This window comes from Camelus bactrianus, chromosome 8 (genome assembly GCF_048773025.1).
Source record: "Camelus bactrianus isolate YW-2024 breed Bactrian camel chromosome 8, ASM4877302v1, whole genome shotgun sequence".
Lineage (NCBI taxonomy): Eukaryota > Metazoa > Chordata > Mammalia > Artiodactyla > Camelidae > Camelus > Camelus bactrianus.
The window spans coordinates 76,392,349-76,415,199 of record NC_133546.1 but is presented as its reverse complement, the minus strand read 5'-3'; the positions used below and the strand labels follow the sequence as shown (position 1 = coordinate 76,415,199).

The following is a 22,851-nucleotide window of genomic DNA, read 5'->3' as shown; positions in this document are numbered from 1 at the left end:
ATCCCAATATTTTTCTTTTCAAAAGAATTCAAGACATTTAGAGAATAATTACTTCAGTTATTCATCTGATGTTTGATGTAGTAATAGTTCATAAAATATTCCCATTATTATAAAACATACTACAGATTACATTATTTTTGTCTGTGTACGTGATTTAAGGCAAAGAGTGAAAAGATCAAAAAGTATCTTGTAGCGAGCATTTATTTATACAGCATTAATCACTCACTTGAAGTTGTTTTAAAAATGGTCTCTGGTATTATAATATCATTGCACATTGGATGTTTGTTTTCTCACTGCAGTGACTACGATCCAACCTCATTACTGGAGTTCACTTGTGAACCAATCAACGCAGTAAGAGTTAGGGGTGACAAGAATTCAAGAAGAGATTATTCAAGGTTATATAAGGAAAAAAAAGTACTAAACTTTTGAAAATATTCACCAGAAAGAGTATTTTAAAATCTTTCATGTTGACTATTCTAGAATAAAATAAACTTTAAAAGTTATCCATGTAGAATCTTGTCAGCATAAAGACTCAGTTTTTAAATTGGGGGAAGATTTATCAATCTATTCAAAGCCTTTTTGTCTAAAAGTTCAACCTTATCAAACTTACTCAACAAAATTTCAGTTCAAGAAGGCACTCACCTAATCCTCCAAATGCTACAAAAATACAAAAGTTAAGAATGAAACCTGGATATGTTCTGTGAAACAGGGTTAGATTTCACTAATAGGTTAAAAACTCAGGAATTTTTGGAAGACATGATCCAGATAAGAATCAATAAGACAAAGGTCAGTCCAGGATCCAACAGAGACACAGGGCAGGCTGGGAGCGAATGGGGCCCCAGGAGCACCCACTCTGAGGAACACATGGTGGTGCAGCAAGGGTGGGCTGGGGGCCCGCAGGTGAGGGCAGAAGGGGCCTCTGAAACCGTGCCATGGCTCTGCACAAGGTCCTGGGGCTCCAAATTTTATTCCTCACTTTAACATGCAAATATGGCAGGACTTTGCCCAGTGAAATTCTCAAGGTAGGAGGATTGTTTTGAGTAGAGAAGTTCCTTGCCCTGCCAAAGTGCAGCTGACACCACAAACACTGACTTCCCAGTACTTTCACTGCGATGGTTAATGTCATGTGTCAACTTGACAACCAGATACTTGGTCAACTATTATTTCTGGGTGTGACTGTGAGGTGGCGTTTGAATTGGTAGATGGGGTAAAGTGGGAGACCCTCCCCAATGTCCCCGCTGAGGGCCTGAATAGAACAAAAAAGCGCAGAAAGGAGGAGTTCTCTGTCTGTTTGAACTGGGCACCAGTCTTCTCCTGCCCAGAGATCAGGACTTACACCATTGGCCCCTCTGGTTCTCAGGCTTTCTGGCTTGGACCAGGAGTACACCCCTGGCTTTTCTGTGTCTTATGACTGCAGACAGCATTTCCTGGGACTTCTCAGCCTCCACAGCTGCATAAGCCGTTTCCTTATCCTCCATCAGATATATTGGTTCTGCTTCTCTAGAAAACCCTAGTACAATCCCATAGTCTTGAAAGTGCCTGTCTAAGCCAGGCACTGCTGTTGGCACTGAGAATACTGCAGAAAGTAAAAAAAGCCCCCTCTTCACAGAGCTCATGTTGAACAAATAAACAGATATTTTTTGGAGGGGAAAGTATCATGGAGAAAAATTGGGGAGGGAGCTCAGTGGTAGCATACCTAGTATGCACAAGGTCCCGGGTTCAATCCCCAGTACGTCCATTAAAAAGATAATAAATAAATAAATAAACAAACAAACCTAATTATTTACCCCTACCAAAAATATTAATTTTTAAAAAGTGTGCAATAGCATTATGTCTAAAAATTTTTTAAAAAGAAAAATTAAACATAAAAAAATGGGAAAGGATATTGAGGTAAGGGAATAGGCTGTAATTTTATATGGGGTGACTAGGGACGGCCCCTTTGATACAGTAATATTTGAGCAAAGACCAGAAGAGAGTTGAGGACTGAAGAATGGAAAGAGGGCTCCAGGAGAAGAAAAAGTTGTGCTAGGATGTAGGCAGGCTTTTGTTTAGTATCTGGTGGGACAGGAAGGTGGCAGCAAGCAAAAGGCAGTGGGCAAGTGGGAAATGATGGGGGACGATGAGTGTGTATGTGAGACAGGGATCACGCAGAGTCTGGGTACCACTGTAAGGGTTTTCGCTTTCACTTTGAATGAGATGGGAAGCCATCATGGGGTTTTGAGCAGAGATGCAACATGGTCTGTGTTACACTGTAAAATAATTATGCCAGCTAAGATTGGGCTTGGGGAGTGGCATTTTGAGGGCAGAAGGGAGAGGATCGTTAGCAAACCGATGCAGTAATTCAGACTAGCTGCTGTCTCGGAGCAGCCTGGAAAAAGAGGGGTTGGTGAGAAGAGGTTGCATTCTGGTTATATTGTGAGGACAGACCCAACAGGATTTCCTGATGGGTTGGTTATGAGATGTGAGGGGAAAAGGAGAAAGAGAGAGAGAGAGAGAAGTCAGGAGGATACTTAGATCTTTGGTTTGTGCTACATAAAGAATGGAGTTGCCATCCCCTGCAGTGAAGGAGACTGTGGAATAAGCTAGTTTGGAAGGTAAAAGTAGGACGTAGGGTGAAATGAGGGGTCTTTACTTGTACTCTACCCACAATAAAAGCTGAGGGATAGTCTTCCATCCTTTAGTCTCCAAGAGAAAAGAGAAGTCATAGAAAATAAGACAAGAACATACTATCCTGGTAAATAGAAAGGAAAGGCCGAGTTGGGCGACAGTGTTGATACATTTCCGAAGATAGTTCAGTGGTAGTGGGGACAGTGTGATCCAAGATGGACGGTTAACAAACAGGTGACCTGGGCTGCAATCAACACATGCTAAGGCTGCTGTGGAATCTCCAATACAATCTGCATAGGAGTTAGGCCTGCAATCTAGTGCTTGAGAAAGACATGTCCAATAAACAGGAGTCAGTTTCCAGGAAGGATTTGCTACAGGTACTGATATTAACCCTTCATTGGCACATAAAATGTCAGAGTCGAAGAGAAACTATTTGTTATCTTGTTGAATTCATGTTTTTCCAACAAACATGAATTGGGTACCCAATGTGTGTCAAGCAGTGTCCCCATCACTGAGTATTCAAAGGAGTATTTATTATTTCCAAATCAGCAAAAAAGAGAAATTAAAGTGGAGTGTCTTATAATGAAGATGTGCGAAAAGTACGGAAAGGGCTGGCTCTGCCTGTGATACTCAGGGAGGGCTTCACGTGGGGATGGCATTTGAGCTGCTTCTTGCTTTCATCAGTTAGATGCAGAAGCTGCTCTTCATCAATTAGAAAATTGACCAAGGATATTTTGGTACTGAAAGAAACTAAGACAAGGTATAAAAGATATATATCAAGAGAAATTAATAGTATTGTTAACTGGTAACTTAATCCAAACTGCATTTGATGCATGAATCGTCTCTACAAAACCCCCAATAAATGGTCTAAGCAATTTAGGCATCTCTAGCAACTGTAAACTTTAAGGAGAACTAAAATACATAGACATAAGGAGATCTATTCTTATGACACATAAATAATCATAATGAGTAAGAAAAATTTTAACCTTGTGTATAAGGAAATAGTAACCACAGCAAACAAAACAAGGAAAACTACAGAGAATGTGCATAAACAAGAAATCTTTGTGATCCTCTATTCCAGCCACCAACCTGAGGCTTGACCTACTGCCCTCGATAGAAACCTCCCGTAAGCGCATCATCTCCCTGAGACGATCGCATCTGGTAGAGCTTGTACCAAAAAACATGACTGTGCACTCTGCTCAAAGGTCTGGTGTTTCTATGTAGTTTAAAGACACAGAACATTTGAAATTCCCTAGAAGTAACTGAAGAGTTCAAAGGTGTAGTATTTTCCCCAAAGAAGATTACTCTTCTATTTTACCCATATACTTTGCTGAAATAGTATTTTATTGGTCAATAAAAACACTTGACTGGTTTTTATGAAAATTAAATCTTTAACAACATAGATGTTTAGAAGTTAAATGCATAAAGTTATTTTTCCTCCATTATCAAGTAATTCCAATGGAATTTTGAAAACAAAGTATTTGCTCTTGAAGTTTATGTATGAAAATAATCTATTGTATGAGCCTATTACATAGTAACAAAATAAACTGCTCAATGAATACATTTATTAAATGCCATAATAAGCAAATATAAGAAACAAGGACTCCTTAAAATCTAGGTGCTTAGCTTCAATTATGACTACAAGATTTAGAACATATTAAAAAATTTTAAGCATCTGCAAATGTACTCTAATAAATTTAGAATATATTTGATAAAGTTTTAAAGATACCTCCAAAACAGTTGTAGAATCTAGCCATTTAATCAAATTCCATTTTCTTTCATCTGGTATTCCATAAATATTATTATTCATCATATACATAACACACATGCACACTTTGAATCTGAACCTATTAAATGATAAGCTCACAGAAACAACTTTTATCTGAAACTAAACAGGAAGAGTGCATCTTGGCACATATCATCATCAAAACTGCATGTGTTGAAGCAATTAGAAGTTAATTTTGAAACAACAAAAATTATATATAAGGATCCTCATGGCAGAAAACTTACAAATTAATAAATGAAAAAAAAAGGAAAAAAATAAATTAATAAATGAGTAGATCAGTGTTAACATAGAAACATCAGGAGTCTATTTGAAAGGCACCTCTACAGTAGTTATGTGAAGAGCTCTACAGACTTCCCTTCCAGAAAAACAGCGATAACTGATGAAAATTACTTTCTAAAAACAGCCACTTAAAGTCCCTGAAAATTGTCCAAAGGGCATATCGCAAATGGAGACACATTTATTAAAGAAACTCTACCAAAGGTCTGTAAGCACAGTGAGGGTGTGAGGCATCTGAACTACAACTCCCTCCTTCTCTTCTCCCTTCCAAGCTCAGCAAGATGGAAGTTCTAATCTGAGTGGGTGCAGTCAAGCACATGGGCTCTGTCCCCCCAGCCCCCATCAAGGGCTACAGTATCTGTCCCAGAGGGGAAGGCCACCAGTACTTCTCCCCCCACTGCCAGCTCCATGTTGCAGAAGCTCTACTCTACGCAAGTGCAGGTGAGTGGTCAGGGGCTCCCTTCCTCCACCCATCTCTTAATTGTAGGGTTGAAGCTCTACCTCTGGTGTGGCAGGCCAAGATTCTTGGACCCCAGTCACCCTTGCCCCAGCTTGCTCATGGGAAAGGTTCCACACCAAAAAAATTAAGTCAAGAATACTAGGGATTATTGACCCCATCCGGTGCTCCAGTCATAAAGCAGGAGTGTCCATGTGAGAGAAGCAGGCTACTGTCCTGAGCCCCGGCTCCAGAGTGGTGGCACAGAGTTCAGATTAGGGAAGGAAACAGGTCCTAAGATGAAAGAGCTCTTTAGCTTTCTCTAGGAGAGCTAACTTTATCTGAACAGAGGTCAGGAGCATTCAAGCATAGTAGCACTGTCGAAAATGATGCAGATTTTGGTGCTGAACCACTAGGAGAAGGCTGATAGCTCCATGCTAGCAACAAAGGAAACAAAAGACCAACAAGGAGTTCAATAGAAAGAACCAGGGAAACAGTTAAGAAGACCCTGGAATTTAAAGAGTAGGCTTTAAAGATTGTTTCCAATATGAGCAGAATAACTAAAAAAATAGCTAGAATAACCTAGAATAACTAGGAGATCAGGAAAAGGAGAGATGGTTAAAGACAGCCTGGTTAAAAACGCTAGCATCTCTGGTGGGAAGAAGGCCCGAGTGATACGTGCATCCCAAAAGCTGTGCCCATGAGTAGTGACATCAGAGGCTGCATGCTGCAGGGGAAATAGGTTTCACTGAAATAGTACAACCAACTCACGAAACAAATGAAGCAAACAAGCACAACAGGCCCCAGGGGTGGGGACAGGGATCAGAATCCAGATTTGCTACAATATATTATCAAAAATGTCAGTATTCAGCTATAAATTATGAGACATGCAAAGAGAGCAATGCATTAGTCATTCACAGAAATAAAAGGCAACAAGACCCTCCTCAGAGTGGGTCTAGATTTTTAGACACACCAGGCAAAGACATTAAAGGAGCTGTTATAAATATGTTCAAAGAGCATAAAGAACCATGCTCAAAGAATAAAGGAAGTTATGACAATAATATCTTATCAAATATAGAAGATAGATAAAGAAATATAACTTATTAAGGAAATAAAATTTATGTCTATATATGTATCACTGAATCACTTTGCTGTACACCTAAAACTAACATTGTATATCAACTACACTTCAACAAAAAATAAGAATAAAAAAAGAAATAAAATGATTCTGGAGTTGGAAAGACCAATAACCAAAATGAAAAATTCACTAGAGGGGCTCAACATTAGATTTGAGCTGGCAGAAGGAAGAATCCCATGAGCTTAAGGATAGATTGATAGTGATTATGTAATCTGATGAAAAGAGAGACAAAACAAGAAAAATGAACAGAGCCTCAGAAAAGTGTAGGCCACCATTAGCTGCACCAACATATATGTAATAGGAACTGAAATACTGAGGAGAGAAAGGAACAAAAAAAATATTCAAGTCATTAAGAGCTGAAAACTTCCCAAATTTGATGGAAAACATTAATCTGCACATCCACATCCAAGAAACTCAATGAACCCAACTAGGAAGAACACAAAGAGACCTACATCCTGACACATACACATCACAGTAAATGCTGAAAACCAAAGGCAATGAAAAACTCGTGCAAGCAGCAAGAGAAAATACTCCTCACACACAAGAGTCTCTTAATAAGATTAACAGCTGTCTTTTCATCAAAATCAGTGGAAGTCGGAGGCAGTGAGATGATATATTTGAAGTGATGAAAGAGGGAAAAAGAAACTGCTAACCAAGAATCCTCACATCCAGCAAAATTGTCTTTCAGAAATGAAGGTGAAATACATTCTTAGGTAAACAAAATCTGATAGAATTCATTGCTAGAAGATTCACCTTTAAGAAATACTAAAGGAAGTTCTTAAGGCTGAAAGAGACACTAGACAGGAACATGAATTCCCATGGGAAAAAAAAGAACTCTGGTAAAGATAATTATAAGGGTAATTATAAAAGTATACTTTAACATTTCTTCTTCTTTGTTACCTTAAGTTATTTTTAAAAATAGTGTAAAACAGTATTAATACAGTAGTATTATTAAGCCTATAACATAAAGAAATCAAATACAGTTGGCAATAACAGCACAAAGGAGGTGGATGGAAGCAACTTTGTATTGGAGTAAGGAAATGACTCCAGATGGGATCTTGAATCCACAGGAAGAAATGAAGAGAACCAAAAATAGTAAAAAAGCACATTATATAACAGATCCTATAAATATATACTTGCTCTCATTTCTTCTCTCAGCTTCATTAAAAGACAAAACCACATAAAGTGACAGTTACAACAATGTATTATTTGACTTGTAACATATATAGACATAAAATATATAAAAACAATAGCACAAATAGAGTAAATGTGGAGTATATTCTACCAAGATGTATGCAACATACACATGTATCAAACCATCACATTTTATAGCTTAAATTTACAGTGTTATATGTCAATTATATCTTAATAAAGATGGGAAAAAAGATCTATAGTGGAAACTCTAGAGTTGCTAAGAAAATAAATCAGAAAATATAGTGCAAAACTCACTGAAATAATTAAAACATGCCTAAAAATACTCATTTAACACAAAAGAAAGCAGTAAAGGAGGAATAGAGGAACAAAAAAGAGATATAGAAAGCAAAATGTAAACTAGGAAACAAAAATACAAAGATATCAATAACAATATTAAATATGAATGGATTAAAAATCCAATCAAAAAGTCAGGATTGTCAGGCTGGATTTAAAGATAAATCCAAACTTAAATATACATTGTTTATATGAAACACACTTTAGATTCAAAGACAAATGTATAAGTCAATTAAAAAAATGGAAAAGGGTATTCCATGTAAATAGCAACCATAATAAAGCTGGAGAAGCTATACTAATATCAGATAAAATAGGCTTTGTTTGTGACTAATAATTTATTCCCTACTAGTGGCAGCAATGATAGAAAAATCTATCTACTAATCAGATCTGTTGGCCAGCAGACATCAGGGATATATGGAAAGCTGGATGGCAGATGACAGGAAATCTGGCTGTTACTTAGTCTTTACACATGTCTGTTTGTGTACTGCTAAAAGCTCACATCACTCAAGAAAACATCTTTTGCATGCTGAAAAAAGAATGTTTTTTTAAAGTCTGGGCTTAAGTTTCTGTGTTAATTTTGGACCTATGGCTGAGTGGTAAAAGCTGACTATTAAAAAACAGTCTTTTCAATTGGCAATGAAAGTCTCTTAAATTGTGTGCACCCTAGGGATAGCTAGTCTAGTAGACAGAGACTAGATTCCAAGTTATCTAAAACACAGCAGAGCTCCTGTTCTGATTGATTTACATAGATTACTAAGTATTTACATGAATCTAATGTAAAGGACATAGTGAATCACCAGAGAGGAAAGAAACCAAATTCCCAACAATTCAAATATGCTAGCCATTTGAGAAATACTCATTCTCAAGAAATTGCTAACTTAGAAACATTTTTATATAAGAGTCTAAATCCACAGAAAGTGAATCCTTGTAGATATAAAACCAGTTTGATAATTTTGACCTAAAAGCAGCTTTGTGAAAAACACAACGAGATACCACATCACTTCACAGGCAACGCGATGGCTATAGTAAAAACACAAATAGACAATAACAAGTGTTGGTGAGAACGTGGAGAAATTAGAACCCTAAAAATTGCTACGTAACTACTTGTGGAAATTGGTTTGTCAGGTCTCTGAAATGTTACACATAGGGCTGTCATGTGACCCAGAAATTCCACTCCTGGGTAAGTGAACAAGAGATTTGACAATTTATGTTCACAGAACAAAGACAAAAAACAAACCAGGGAGTTTGCCATAAGTTAGTCTTTAGCTTGGAAAAAGTAAGGTCACAGCTCCTGTCCTTAAACTGGAAGGGTTTTTCTCTATACCCTGGTGCAACTCCCATAGTCCCAATACGTATCTGTACTCAACATTGGTTTGTAAAATGGTAATTTCCAGAAACAGATTTTATAAAGGTTTTAAACAATGATTTGGGGAGTCGGGACAAAACCAGGACTATAAAGTTCCTAATAATTATTGAATATTAGCAAACATTTCCAGAATCATAAAGCTAAATTCAAGAGATTAAAATTCCATGGCCCTGAAAAGCAGTGTGGCAAATTCCTAAAATAGATTTGCAATAAAAAATGTACGGCTTTCTGACTTATCTAACAAAAATTTTTACCACTTGGTGTTTTATTCCTCTCTGGGACAAACACAAAAAAATAAGAGACACCTTGAGAACTCTAATCAATTAGACTCCTTGAGAACTCTAATCAATTACATTGCTTAGTGAAAGTTCTCTTCTCTGCACCCTAACATTTCCTTTTTGATACGTTTATATTTATACACTTTTCTATTTAGGCCTATATTGACTTTCTGGATAGAATCTCTAAGAGAACATTCTTACAAAGAAATTCATCATAAAGAAAAAAGAGAAGAAAAGACAGAACATGAAAGTGGGCCCAGGGAAACTCTTATTGTCATTTTTTCAAAAGATTGAAGGTTGAAAAGTATGATCAGAAGACATCATGTCATGGACTAAATAGGGATAATTCTGAGAGATTTTCTCATAATGAGAATAAATATTTAATGCAATCATGCAAATCATTGTTACAAATGGATATGATTCCACTGAATTGCTTGTCTTCATCTAACCCTAGTGAGAGAATAAACAAAATGAATTAATTTTGCTATTTAAGGACAGTCTGTGAGAGCAAAGTTCATTATGCTGCTAAGAACCAGTCATCCCACAGATAATGTTTTATGGTGAGGCCGGTTCCAAACTCAGTTGGTACTGTCCCATTTCACCCAACACTTACATTTAATGAGTTTTTTCTATAAAAACATACATTATCAGCATATCATTTATCAAAATGTCATTTAGCATGATTTTTATAAACAAACATCAGTGAAAAGGTATGAGGAGCCAGTTTAAAAATGACTTTGTAAACACTGTAACTTATTAATTATTATCTTGATATAAAATGTTTGAAAGGTAGATATGTGCAGGGAGAGGGTGTAGTTCAGCAGTAGAACACAGGCTTTGCATAAATGAGGACCTGGGTTCAATCCCCAGTACTGCCATTTGAAAAAAAAAATAAGCCTAATTACCTCCCCCACAAAAAAAACAGAAACAAAAAAACCCCCAAAAAACCAAACTTGATAGATATGTGCAGTTTTCACATTAAAAAAAAAAAAGAAAATAGTAGCCTTCTGTTTTTCAGAATCTTGCTGACATTTACTATAAGATACTCTTAATTTATAACACCTGGCAATTTTTGTGAAAATCAAGACTAACTAGAAATGTAGCAAGTTCAGTTTTTATTTGCTCTATTCATGAACCAATCACCCCACCAAAAAAGAAATAGTGATGAGAATTTATGGGAAATCCCAAAGGGATTGAGTTTGGAGGATTCAATTCAGTTGATTGCATAAGAGCAAAGTGCTAATGTTATCAAAGAAATTATCTAAGTTCAGTACTCTGTCACCCAATGGATGATAAAACAAAGACAAACAATTTAAACAGGCTATGGGGAAATCTGCAGTATTCCTATATATTTAGACAGTGTAGAGGAATTTCAATGAAGTAAACAATCATAATTTTATCTCTGAAACCATGCACTTGTATAAAATAACCTCTTAGTATAAGCTATTACATGTGTCAGTTGCAAAGTGATTCTTTATGACAAACCATTTTCTTTATAAGGAAGTACACAATCTTCCAAATTGTTAGAGGTGATTTAGGTTAAGAGTAAAGTTTTAAAATAAAATACTGCTAGGCTGCAAAAAATACAATCATTAACATTTTTTGATAGACTTCATAAACAAATATTTATATATTAGCTATTCTTAGGTCTCATATCATATACACTAGTATGTTAGTCACATTATTCACCAATTTATCAAACTAAGTAGAATTCATTACTATTATATTGCTCAAGCTGGAGATTGCTTTTAGACAAGTTTTATTCATGCTTTTTACACTTTGATTTCCTCTCACACCAACACACACACATCTGTAAATTATAATTTCTCCATGGAAGATAAAAGATCTCAAAGGGAAAGGGAAAGAAACAGCAATAAAGCACTTTGCTTAATACTCAGTTATTCTCATTAACACAGCTAAGACAAAAGCTGACTTCAGTTTCCTTGGACTAGGAAGGCAATTCATTAACAACTTCAATAGGCTAAAAAGATCTTTAATGAAATTATGACAAAGTACTTAAAAATAAATGGTAGATATATGCATCTTAATCAAAGTGAAGACAATAACTGAAAGTGATTGTATTTCACAGGTCTCTTCATTCTATGTTCAGCCTGAGAAACACAAAAATCCACCTGAATTCTTACTCCAGAGTCAGTCACCATAATAAGCACCAAGAACCTACCACAGAAGTGCTGTCCGAGAACAATCAACCTGGCCAGTCTCAGAGGAGTAGCTGAAGTCTTACCAGCAAGTCTGTGTAACATCAGCATTACTTATGTACTCAAACTTTAATTCTTTAGAAGAAGAATGTAAAATTATATACATTTCAAATGCAGACTCATCTAAAGTAATAATATTCATGTAACCAAAGTGTGATATTCCAATTATATTTTTCCTAATACCATACATTACCGGCATCCCCTGCTTTTTGAAAGCTCATGTTACTCCTTTTTGCTTTTACGAAAATCATACTGTCATACCTGTTTTCACTAAACAAAAGATGTACGAAGAGGATTTTCACTTTTACAGAGAAAGGTGAGATGTGAAAACAGTAGTTAGTATTCGTCCTGCCCTGAGCTGTACTATAGGCAGCGGTACCCAGAGCAGAGAGAGCAGCCCCACCACGCTCCTTCCCCAGGAACCACACTCAGCATCTCAGCAACCAGCCACCAGAGCTATGAACTGTGTCTTTGAGCATCTGTGCTTTATCGTGATTTATTTTGTGCATCCATGAGCAAGATGTGTCCTGAGGTGACTGTTTCCTCCCTTTACGCCATTTAGGTTTATGAAAGATTGCACAGGAATGCTCTACTGTCAGATAGCCAGGGAAACCTGTATTGTATTAAAATAATAGCCCCTAACATGATCTCACAAACCACCAGTGTACAAGCAAACACATTTAGTGAGAATAAACTACCTTATATCATTTTCAACCTGATTTCTTTTTCATAGAAAAAACTGATGAACATATGCTAGCATCAAGTTTAAGGGCACAAATTAATGTTCAATTTAACTTCATGCTTGCTACCTATGCACTATAGTACGTAATCTAAACTTTAAACCAGTGGAACAAAGGCAGCTGAGCTGACATATTGAACCCAAAATACTCTTTGCCTCAGTCTCATATTGGGAAATCAGTGAACTTTGGGAAATTGTAACTTACACCAAATGAAAGTGTATAGTATGTACACAAAGGACAGGCTGACTGAAGCTTCCACACGTATCCTACCTTACTGAGTACAGCCTCTGTGGTTTGCATAGCTGATCAGAGTTAAAGGTGACCTTTCACTCCCCGAGGGAGTGATTTCAACTCCTGAAGGAGAAGAAAAGAGCAAAACTGTGGTTCAATATGACAACTCTGCTACTTGTGTTCTACTGAAAAGTCATTTTGTTTTGAGGTCTTGATTTTAATTTGATCCATTCTCTCCACTAAATCCATCTATCCCATTCCTTCTGTCACAAAGTTTCAAATTACCTGCCTCTGCATCTACTGAGTGCTGAGAAAGGCAAAGCTCTCTAGACCTGGTTGTTCTGGAAGGCAGGTGGAGCAGTCTCAAAACTCAGAAAGCCCAGAGGACAAATGAGTTTCATGATTTAAATTATATTAAAATATCACTATTCCCATGAGCTCAAACGGTAGTGCTCCTGGATGTTTATTTTTTTCCCATGAGAACTGGGAAGGTGCTCTTCCTAGCATTGTAATTTCTTTGTGAAATACAGTACTTAGCAACACAAGGTCACAACATTGTAACAACAAATGATAGAAAAGAAATCATGGATTCTAACCACTTTGTCCTCCTTTGGGGAAGCATCCAAGGAAGCGGGGTAAAGAGAGAGGGGAAAGAAGAGAAAAACAAAAAGAAGGCACATATTAATAAACAGATCTTACAAAAACAATTATGTGTTACTTTAAAGTGTTAAAACACAGGTATTTTGAAAAGTAAATGTTTATTCTTACCAAAAAAAAATAGTCATTGTTCAATCTTTCATTGAAAACGCACAAATCTGGCTCCTGTTATATGTTGGATACAAAAGTTGGGCACTATAATTTTAGAATTATCTAGAACTTGGATTATTAAATCTACATTCTTCATAAAACATTCTTCAGAAAGAAAACTTAATTCACTACCGTATTTAGCCTACCTATGATTGAAAAGACATTTTAAAATGCATAAAATTTGAATGATTAATTATCAAATTACTGTTCACATATATATAGTTACAAATTGGAAAAATCTAAGAATGGAAAATATTTGGAATAAATAAAAATGAGAAAAGAAATATGTTAACTATTTTAGCCATAAATTACCCCATCAGAAATATTGATTTGTAATATACATTTCAACATTTACAACATCACAGGAAAAACCAAATTAATATACTTTTCCCTTTTAGGCCCAAGATTAAATATTTTAAGTTGTTCTTTCTTTTACTTTGCTTTATGATTTTTTCCCCCAAGATTGGATAGGTTTAGTAAAGATGAATGAACTCCATTAGGCTTGAGTGTCTGCTCAAAAGCATTGGTACCTCCTAGTTCAAGTTCCTCTAAGCACTTTTCCTGTTTAAAATGTGAGTTTGACTCTATGTTATTGGCTTGCCTCAAACCTATAACGTGAAATCAAAGCATTCAACAGCTGCGGGACTCAGCCAGCATTAACACTCAGCCCATGCGCCCCTATTTTGCAGGGTCAGCACCTTTTCAGATTAGACAGAACCCTTATCATATGAGTTGTTAACTATTTTGAATATCATCCCAGGTCTCATTTGTGAGGATTCATTCCAAAACAGTGCATTCAAGAACTAAAGAAGAGAAAAAGAACAAATCGGTCTTGTGCACCTTTATGTGCCAGACACTCTTAATCTAAGGTGCTTCTAGAAGGCCTTTAAGGTAGCATTATGAGGATTAACTAAAACAAATAACTTTTAGGAGAAAAAAAGAAAACTTATGTGGCCATAAGAACGGGACCTAAAGAAAATTTAAATATGCATAATTTGAATGATTTTAATTTAATTCTTATAACAACCATATGTAATAATTATTACTATTCAGTTTCATCGATAAAGAAGCTGTCATTCAGAAAAGTTAAGGCTTCAAAGATAATCGTATAATAATGTATCCTTAAGTATAATAATGTGTCTAACTTACTAAATGTCAGTTTCCTTGGGAGAGGTTTTAGAATAATACCCAATTTACAATTCAAATACACAGCCAAAGAATATAGTGTTGATTGGAAGGTTCATTTTAATTTCAACTGTGATTTTCCAAATTAGAAAGATATCAAGGGCGCTTAAAGCACTCTTACTTTTAAATACAACTTTAAGTTAAATTCTAGACATGAGTAGATAATATGAGAAATTCTCTAAAGAAACACTGGGAGTTCTTTAGGTATGTGATAATCTTAACTGTTCTGTATTACACTGTAGACCTATATAAAAGAAAACTCACCCAGACATCCCTATAAATAATTCTACTGTACTAACATAGGGGATATAATAAAGTGCAACACTAAGATGTATTCTAAACTAAATATTTATTAAAATTACTCTAGTACTTATAAATAATAATACTGAGTCCTTTATATTAGCATTTTAGTGCCTCAAAAACTGCAATATATTCAAATCACTGTCATAACAGAGGAGAAGCTAATATTTAAGCCGACTAAAGAAACTGCAATGGGTGCGTCTACATCTCATAGAGAAGTTCAACTCTCTCCCCTACCAATTAAAAAAGTGTATTTTGACATACTATAAATATCCAACTAATTTCTGTGAGATCAACTCAGTATTATATTCCGTTAACATGATAATAAATATGAAATCACTCTCAAGAGAGGCTAATTACTATTCTGCACATTATTATATTGGGTTAAATTTAATGCCATACAGTACACCTTGATTTGACCTTCCTTCAAACCAAAACATATGTTGCAGAAACTAAAGGATTTTCTTTGTTTGTTTTGTTTTGTTTTTTGTGCAAGAACTGGTCTTAGCAACTTTCAAGAGTTTCATAATTCATGATACTAAATCTACATTGACTAAATTTCTTCAGAAAATAAATTTACTCCCCAGGTAGTCTGTTGGTTTGGGATAGTAATCATTCATTAAGATACACACATACAGAAAGTGTCTTTTGTTTACCATTTTCATCCCTAATCCACTACGCTGAGCCTTATGAAAAACAAAGGGTCAACACGAGGGAGGGCACGACCACGTGTGCGCGGATGCCCGGCTGCTTCCCACCGCGCACGCGCCGTCTGCGGGGATGCGCATGCGCCGGGGACACTCACGTTGTTGGAGCGCAGCGACACGCGGCCCCCGCAGCGCGCGCAGAACTTGGTGCGGCAGTAGGAGCACAGGTGCCCACACCCGTCCGCAAACTTGGTCTTGTGACAGATTCCACACGTCGGAGCATCGTCTTTGTGCTCGCCCTGGTAACGCCTCGCCTCTTCCCCAATTTTCCTCACTTGCTCCTTGTAGCTTTCAAATTGTTGATGCAGTCTCCTGGACAAAAGAGAAGGTGGTAGCAAACTGAGTAAATGATGGATGACCAAAGGGAAAACAGTTTTTCCTAACAAAATATAGCTCTTTGAACTAAAGCAACACGTGCGAAGCCATTTCCCCACCAATCTCACCTCCAGAGGTGAGACAGGTATTAGCATGTCTTCAGTTAATTCCAGTACTGCTGACTAGCACCGAACCACACGTAACTGGACTCTGTAGCATCCTGGTTTTTCCCACACAGTGAATTCATGTACCCACTCCATGCCTCTGCTTCTTTTGACACCTGGCTTTCAGAGTATCTTGACAGACATAACACTTTACAACTATAATCACGTGGATATATAACTGAAGCAGAAGTTATACGTGACACAACTATATAATGTGTTCTGGTATTTTCTGTCTTCTGTTGGAGGTTTAATACTGAATCCTATTTTTCAAAAGTTTGTCACTGTAACTCGATTCCATGGCCCACTGTTTCAGCATGATACATACCTGGGAAAAGATTGTTTTAAATTACAAAGCTGGGCAATCTGTCCTCCACCAAGTATCTTCCTTCACCCCCATTCCTGGAGACTGGCACCAAGTATTTCATACAGTACACAGAGTATACTGTTTATATGGTTATATATCTTACACTGGGGCTCGCTTAGTTTGTTCCAGTCACATTAAGAGTTCTAAAGCTTACCTTGCAAATATTGGGGACTTTTATATACCCCAGTCTTCCTTGACCTCTCCCAGGTTACATGCATGAGGGTTGCTATTACTATTTATTGATCCACTGGAGGTGAGACAACTAAATTCGTTGAGGGAAAGTATTTCCTCTAAGATCGTTCACGCTTAATATCTTTGAAGTTTCCTCCTTTCCCATCAGTCCCAGTCCCTCAATCCTTAAGCTTCTACAGATGGAAACTATTCACTGTTCTGTACAAAACAGTGTGACATCCAGTGAATCCCCAGTGAAAGGATGCTTTAATTTTGTAAATGAGAGCTGAGAGCATTGTCCTCGGTGTAGCTAATAGTCATCGACTTTTACACCAAAAGAGAGCCTCCTGGGAAGTGGGGGATCAAATGCATCTGTGTATCTGGCTGGTTTCCCTGATGTGAGTATCCCCAGGATCAGAGAACACGTGCTATTGTTAATTCAGGTGGTTAGCCTGATGCCCTACATCTAAGACAACCGTGGGGAACTGGTTCTCCCTGGAAACAGAATCACATAAATTAAGTCCAAGCACTGTAGTGTTTGAAGACTGGGATTTCATTATATTTCCTTTTAACATCAACAGGTTTTGAGCACAATTTAGTGATGACTTTAAAAAGTTCAGAAATCCCTTTCCCGCTTTGCCAATGGACACTTTTCCTCTTTAATTCCCATAGTTAAAGCAAAGCATTGCAATAGCATATAAAGTAGCTTAGAATCGGAAATCATTCCAATTTAAAGGCCGGCTAGTTCCAGCTCATAGAAAGATACTGCGATATTTTATTTAATGAATGCAAGAGTGTCTGATCAATTTATTGAAGAGTCATTCAATACGTTGAACTTTTTATAGTTTAAACACCATTAATCTAGCCTCAAGTTGGTAGAAAACAGCAGTGGATTTCTATTATTTCAAAAGTAACCATACAAAATAGCACTGGATCTCTTAAAGCTTCTATTAAGGGGAATAATTATTAAGGAATAGAAGCAAGGAAATATCTCTGATCAAAGAGACAGAAATAAGCACTAAGCAGAGAGGGGGTGGTGTATGAATAAATATTTATTGCTAGAGCTACCAAATCAAATATATTTAGGAAAAGGAGAAAATGAGGCTAAGGAAACAGTTTCCCTATACATTTACCTTGCGATATAGCACATGGTTTAGTTTAGGTACCAAAAATAAGTATTTGTAAGTATTTTAGACTCTGTGGGCCATACAGTTTCTGTCAAAACTACTCAACTCTACTGCTGTAGCATGAGCATAGTAACACAGATAATGTGTGAATAGTAAGCATGGCTGTGTTCCAATAAAACTTTATTTACAAAAATCATGGTAGGTCAGATTTAGCCCGTGGACCAGTTTGTCAACTCCTGACTTAGTATATAATTAATACTAAGGCATAATGGTTTGAAAATCAAAGGTTTTCTGTTTTTTTTTTTTTTTTGTAAATTCAAACATAAAGAACTTTTATCCATCCAATAGGACCCAATCAAAAAGGTGTCTATTTCAGGAAACCTTTGAACAATATACATGTGCAGGGCACTGACCACTGAGATGAAACGTTACTCTACTGCAGTCTCATAGCATTTCCTTTAGTCATTCACAGACTACTTAATCTTATTTATTACCATATATTATTACTATTTCTGTACATGACACCTCTGTTCTACCAAACTGTAAATAATATTCGAAATGTACCGTTCAGCCAGATGGTAAAGACATATATTTCCTTAGAAGTAGCCAATAATACTTTTTCTTAGTCCATTTGGGAAAAAACAAAAACTAAATTTACTAACAAGTTTACACTGAAAACAAAACATCCTGAAAAATCTGATTGCCACAAAATGCTAGAAATGCTGGATCAAGTATTTAAAAGACGAATTTTTAATTTGTGTTTGACCTGAGAAGAAAGTATGGAGAGCCTCAAAGGAAAAAAATGAGATCAGAGCAGTAATTCAGAGAAAACATAGCTCTGAAGCCGACAGCTGCCCCAGGGACATGGGCTGGGGCTCTGTGACCAAGAACTTCAGTTTTACGTTTCATACACGTGACTGAAAATAAAATTTTAGTTAGGTGGCCACCAAAAATAATGGAAATAGAGAGTATAATATCCAAACCAGTAGAGGGAAAACCAGAGAATGAGAAAAAAGTCAATCCAAAGAAGATAAGAAATGAAACAAATGAACAAGGACCAACAGAGCCTGTGATGGTGAAAACAGTACAATGGGGCAGCAAGCGCAACAAGAGTAACGACTACAGCATGATTAAAAGACGAAGAGCATCATGTCAGCTTTCAAAAGTTCAGCTAAACTAAATGAGGTGCAGAAGAGATATACCCAAACTATTACAGCAGAGAATGCTGGGGATAAAAGGATGGGAAAAATACATCCCAGGGAAAGAGCAACAGCAACAGGACCAGCAACTACAGCAGAAACAAAACTGATGGAACGTGCAAGGCAAAAAGCGTTACTTCAGATAAGGAGGGCAGCCTACGATGAAAGAAGTAGTCATCTCATGTTGTATGTGACAAGTCTACACTGGTAACAGACAATAACACATCAAGCCAAAAATGGGTAAAACCACCCGGACAGAGAAATCCACCGTCCCAGCAGGCTCTTTTAACACGCCTCTCTCTGTGTAGGTGATGGACCAGACAGGTCAAAAACAAACGATGACAGAGATTTGAACAGCATAATTAACAGGTTCCTGCATCTATACATCTGTGCAGGAAACTAGACTTGTTGAGGACATTAAATATTCTCAACTATAAAACGTACTCAACAATGGGAGAATAAATATTTTTTCATGAAGATATGAAATTTTTCCAACTCTGGGTCTCAAAAGTACTGGAAATGTTTGATTTCTTAAGATGCATGGTGGATGCATGTTGTATGTTTCATTCTTTTTCTTTATGCTTTACATATATGTTCCATAATACTCTTGTAGGTATAAGATATTTTATATTAAAAAGAGAAAAATTCAGTTCTATCCCACTAGAAACGAGTGCTATAAAGAATTGAAAAAATGACTGTATTTGACAGCATCAAAATCTGCACAAGAATTGACCATTTATGGAATCTAATTAATTTTAAGCAGAAACGCATATGTTGAACCACATAATGATTCTATGAGGCAGACAGTATTATTATTATTATGACGAGGAAACTCATTTTTGTTTGGGACTTTGCTTTTATTTTCTACTTGAATAGGTCATTCTCAATTTCACACACTTTAGATCTTGTATTGAGCTCACATAAAGCATGAGAATAAAGACAGATTCAACTTGCAAATGGAAGTGTTTCTGGACTCAGAAGAATGTTCACTACGAGGAGATGTCCATTTTTGATGGTGGTGAATTGACAGTATGAGAACAAAGCTGACTGTGGGAAAGTAAAAGCCATGCTGATTCCCTTCTGCCTCGGTACCTCTTACAGACCCTACCCTCCTGCTCCGTCCCTCCACTCATGTTTCAAGCCCTGTATGGTAATTCCCAAACTTTCTTTTTGTAAATCGACTTCAAGCTACTGTGAAGAAGCTGAAAGACTCAAAATTCTGTTTTGGTGGTCTGCGGACCCAGTGTTGGTCTTCTACGTTTATGCAGCTTAGACCACGGGGTCTCCCAGACCGTGCTTGGTGGGTGGAATGTGATGGCTCCTTCCCCAGAGGCCACAGCAAGGGGGTCGGTAAGATGAAGCTTCTTGGTTGAGGTATGAGGGTAAGGTCTCTAGGATCCCAAGTTCTCCATGGGACGCATCTCAGAGGGGCGTTCTCTTCCAGTCTCACCGGAAATGGGAGAAAAGTCCAGCCCACAGAGTAGTTCCTAAGGATGACAGACACCCAGGGACAGAGCTCTTATCCCAGAAGAATGGACCTAAGTAGCCTGGGGTAGCTCTTCACCAAGGGCCTCAGCATTCACACAGGCATCCCTCCAAACTCTGCCAGGACCACATCCTCCTGGAGGCCAGTACTCCTCTGTACCATCCTCTCATGTGTATTTAAGATTCCTCCTTGGCTTCAGCGATGGGCCATGTTTATACTGCTGGTTTGGACATCAGCACGGGGAGCAGAAAGAGAGAAGGAAGTGCTGTTTCTCAGCCCAGAGTCTCTTACATCTTCACATCTCTTTCTTCCTGGGCTTCTTCCTCTACTTACAGACAGGGCTGCCTTATTCTGCACCTAAGAAACAGTCCAACCCAAGTCCCCATCAACCCCTCTGACTTACTTCCCAGATACTCCTTCTTTAGACCAGCAGACATTTAATAAAAGGAAAGCAGGAAGGAAGGCAGGAAGGGTGGGCAGGAGGGCAGGAGGGGCAGTCTTCATTACTCCCTCTTCCTCAGAATCTACTTACTCCATAACCTTCTGCAGTGCTCTACTAAACTGTCTCTTAAAAACCAACCTTAATGCCCTTTTCTTAATTCGTATTCCCCTTACGTTACATCGAACACTGTCAAAGATGCTGTCCTCATAATAAAATATGCTTTTGGAATCAGGATACTGGTAGTGAAACCATAAACAGCATATTTATTTTTTTAATCTAATGTTTTAATGTATTAATCCAGTGTTCTATTATGAATAATAAATGGAAATATGTATTTTATGATATGGTATTACAGTAAATGTGGGGCTGCAGAATGTAAAATCTTTATGTGAAATTTACTTGTACATTTTAATTTTTATTAAAAAATTTTTAATGGAAAAATACTTGATTTACAATGTTGTGTTTCTGATACACAGCATAGTGATTCAGTTATACATATATATGTACATATAATTAATGCTATATTCTTATTGATTAGCAAGGTTAACAAAATATATGATGACAAATCTCTGATTTAAATTATCTGCATAGAAAATGGAGAGTGTTCTAAACTGTGCAGTGCTGTCAAAAGAAAGCATGGATACAGAAACCGTGGTTTTCTCCCTGGGTGTGACTTTCTCCGTTGTTTCATTGTGGTAACCATCACTGCCTTATTTTAATATCTGTGCACTCAATTCAAGAAACTCCAAGGTTCCAGTTGTAAAGAAGTTGTTTGGGTGATTAATGGCACATATTTGAAGGAAATAAAGAGGAAACCTGCAAAACTAAATATCACTCTTATAAGTCTATAAAATATACATCATCCTATAATGCAAAATAACTAATTTAAACAGGAAGGTATTAACAACATCCTTGCCAGTTAGTAAGTGTTCGTTGGTCAGTCCCTATAAATAAGGCATGCAGAGGATGCTAAGTGACCAGGGATGGTGGAGTGAAGAGGGGGCTCTGGAACTGGCGTGGCGCCTCGTTTCTTTCTTTTTTTTTTTTTTTGTACATATATATTTTTATTGAAGTCTAGTCAGTTTACAATGTTGTGTCGATTTTTGGTGCACAGCATAATGCTTCAGTCATATAGGAACATACATATATTTTTTCATATTCTTTTCCACCATATTTTACTACCAGATATTGAGTATATTTCCCTGTGCTAACCTCATTTCTTTCTGTTTTGTGTTTGTCCTCCCTCCATCCCCAAGTGGTCAGAAGCTCAAGGAAGGCAGCTCCACCCTTCTTCCAGGCTGTCCTCTGCAGTGTCTAGACTACATTTCCCTGGAGTGGGAGGGAATGGGAATCTGGGCTTTGACGTCTCAAAAGACAAAATTAACAGGTCTCAAAGAAGGGTGAGGGCTTCCCCCAAGATGAAGGGAGGGGCAGAGACCAGAGTGGTTTGCACGCAGCATCCACGATGGAGACTCACTCAGGGATGCACATGCATTAGCGGGGAGGCATGGGTCCTGAAAACAAGAAGCGTGGCCTCTACTTCCCTCCCCAGCCTTGGCACAGAACACACAGAACAGGGCACCATCAAGGGTCCACGATGTTAGTGGCAGGAGATCAAAGCCAGGAGACTTTTCCGAGAATGCTGGATTGGTTAAGCACCTCCACAAGACCTGGGGGTGTCCAGACAGGAGCCCTGATAATGACTGAAATTAAATGTCTGCCCACCTGATATGATGAAGGCTGGCTTTAAAAAAGTTGACATCAAACATTGTTGTCAAAAAATTCACACTAACCTCAACTCTAAAGCACATTTCTTGACTCCAAAGAAGGAACAGTCTACCTAGGAGGTAAGTTTCATGTAAACACAAATTAGCAGTTTATGGCAACATATACCAAGTGACAAAGAATGGAAATGCATTGTTCAGTAGAGACTAATAATTCTAGGTGAAATGATCAGGGAGATTTCTTTGGCTTAGTTGGACAAAACATTTTTCTTGATGATTTGGGACTTGGACTGTT

At 37.3% G+C, this 22,851-nt stretch overlaps 1 protein-coding gene across 1 annotated transcript in view; it reads right to left on the bottom strand.

The window, feature by feature from the left end:
- Positions 1–22,851, bottom strand: part of RIMS1 (regulating synaptic membrane exocytosis 1) — a 451,285-nt gene that overhangs the window by 247,020 nt on the left and 181,414 nt on the right. Inside the window, 2 exon segments of the mRNA XM_074368769.1 lie at positions 13,162–13,173; positions 15,663–15,876. Coding sequence (XP_074224870.1) covers positions 13,162–13,173; positions 15,663–15,876 — 226 coding nt within the window.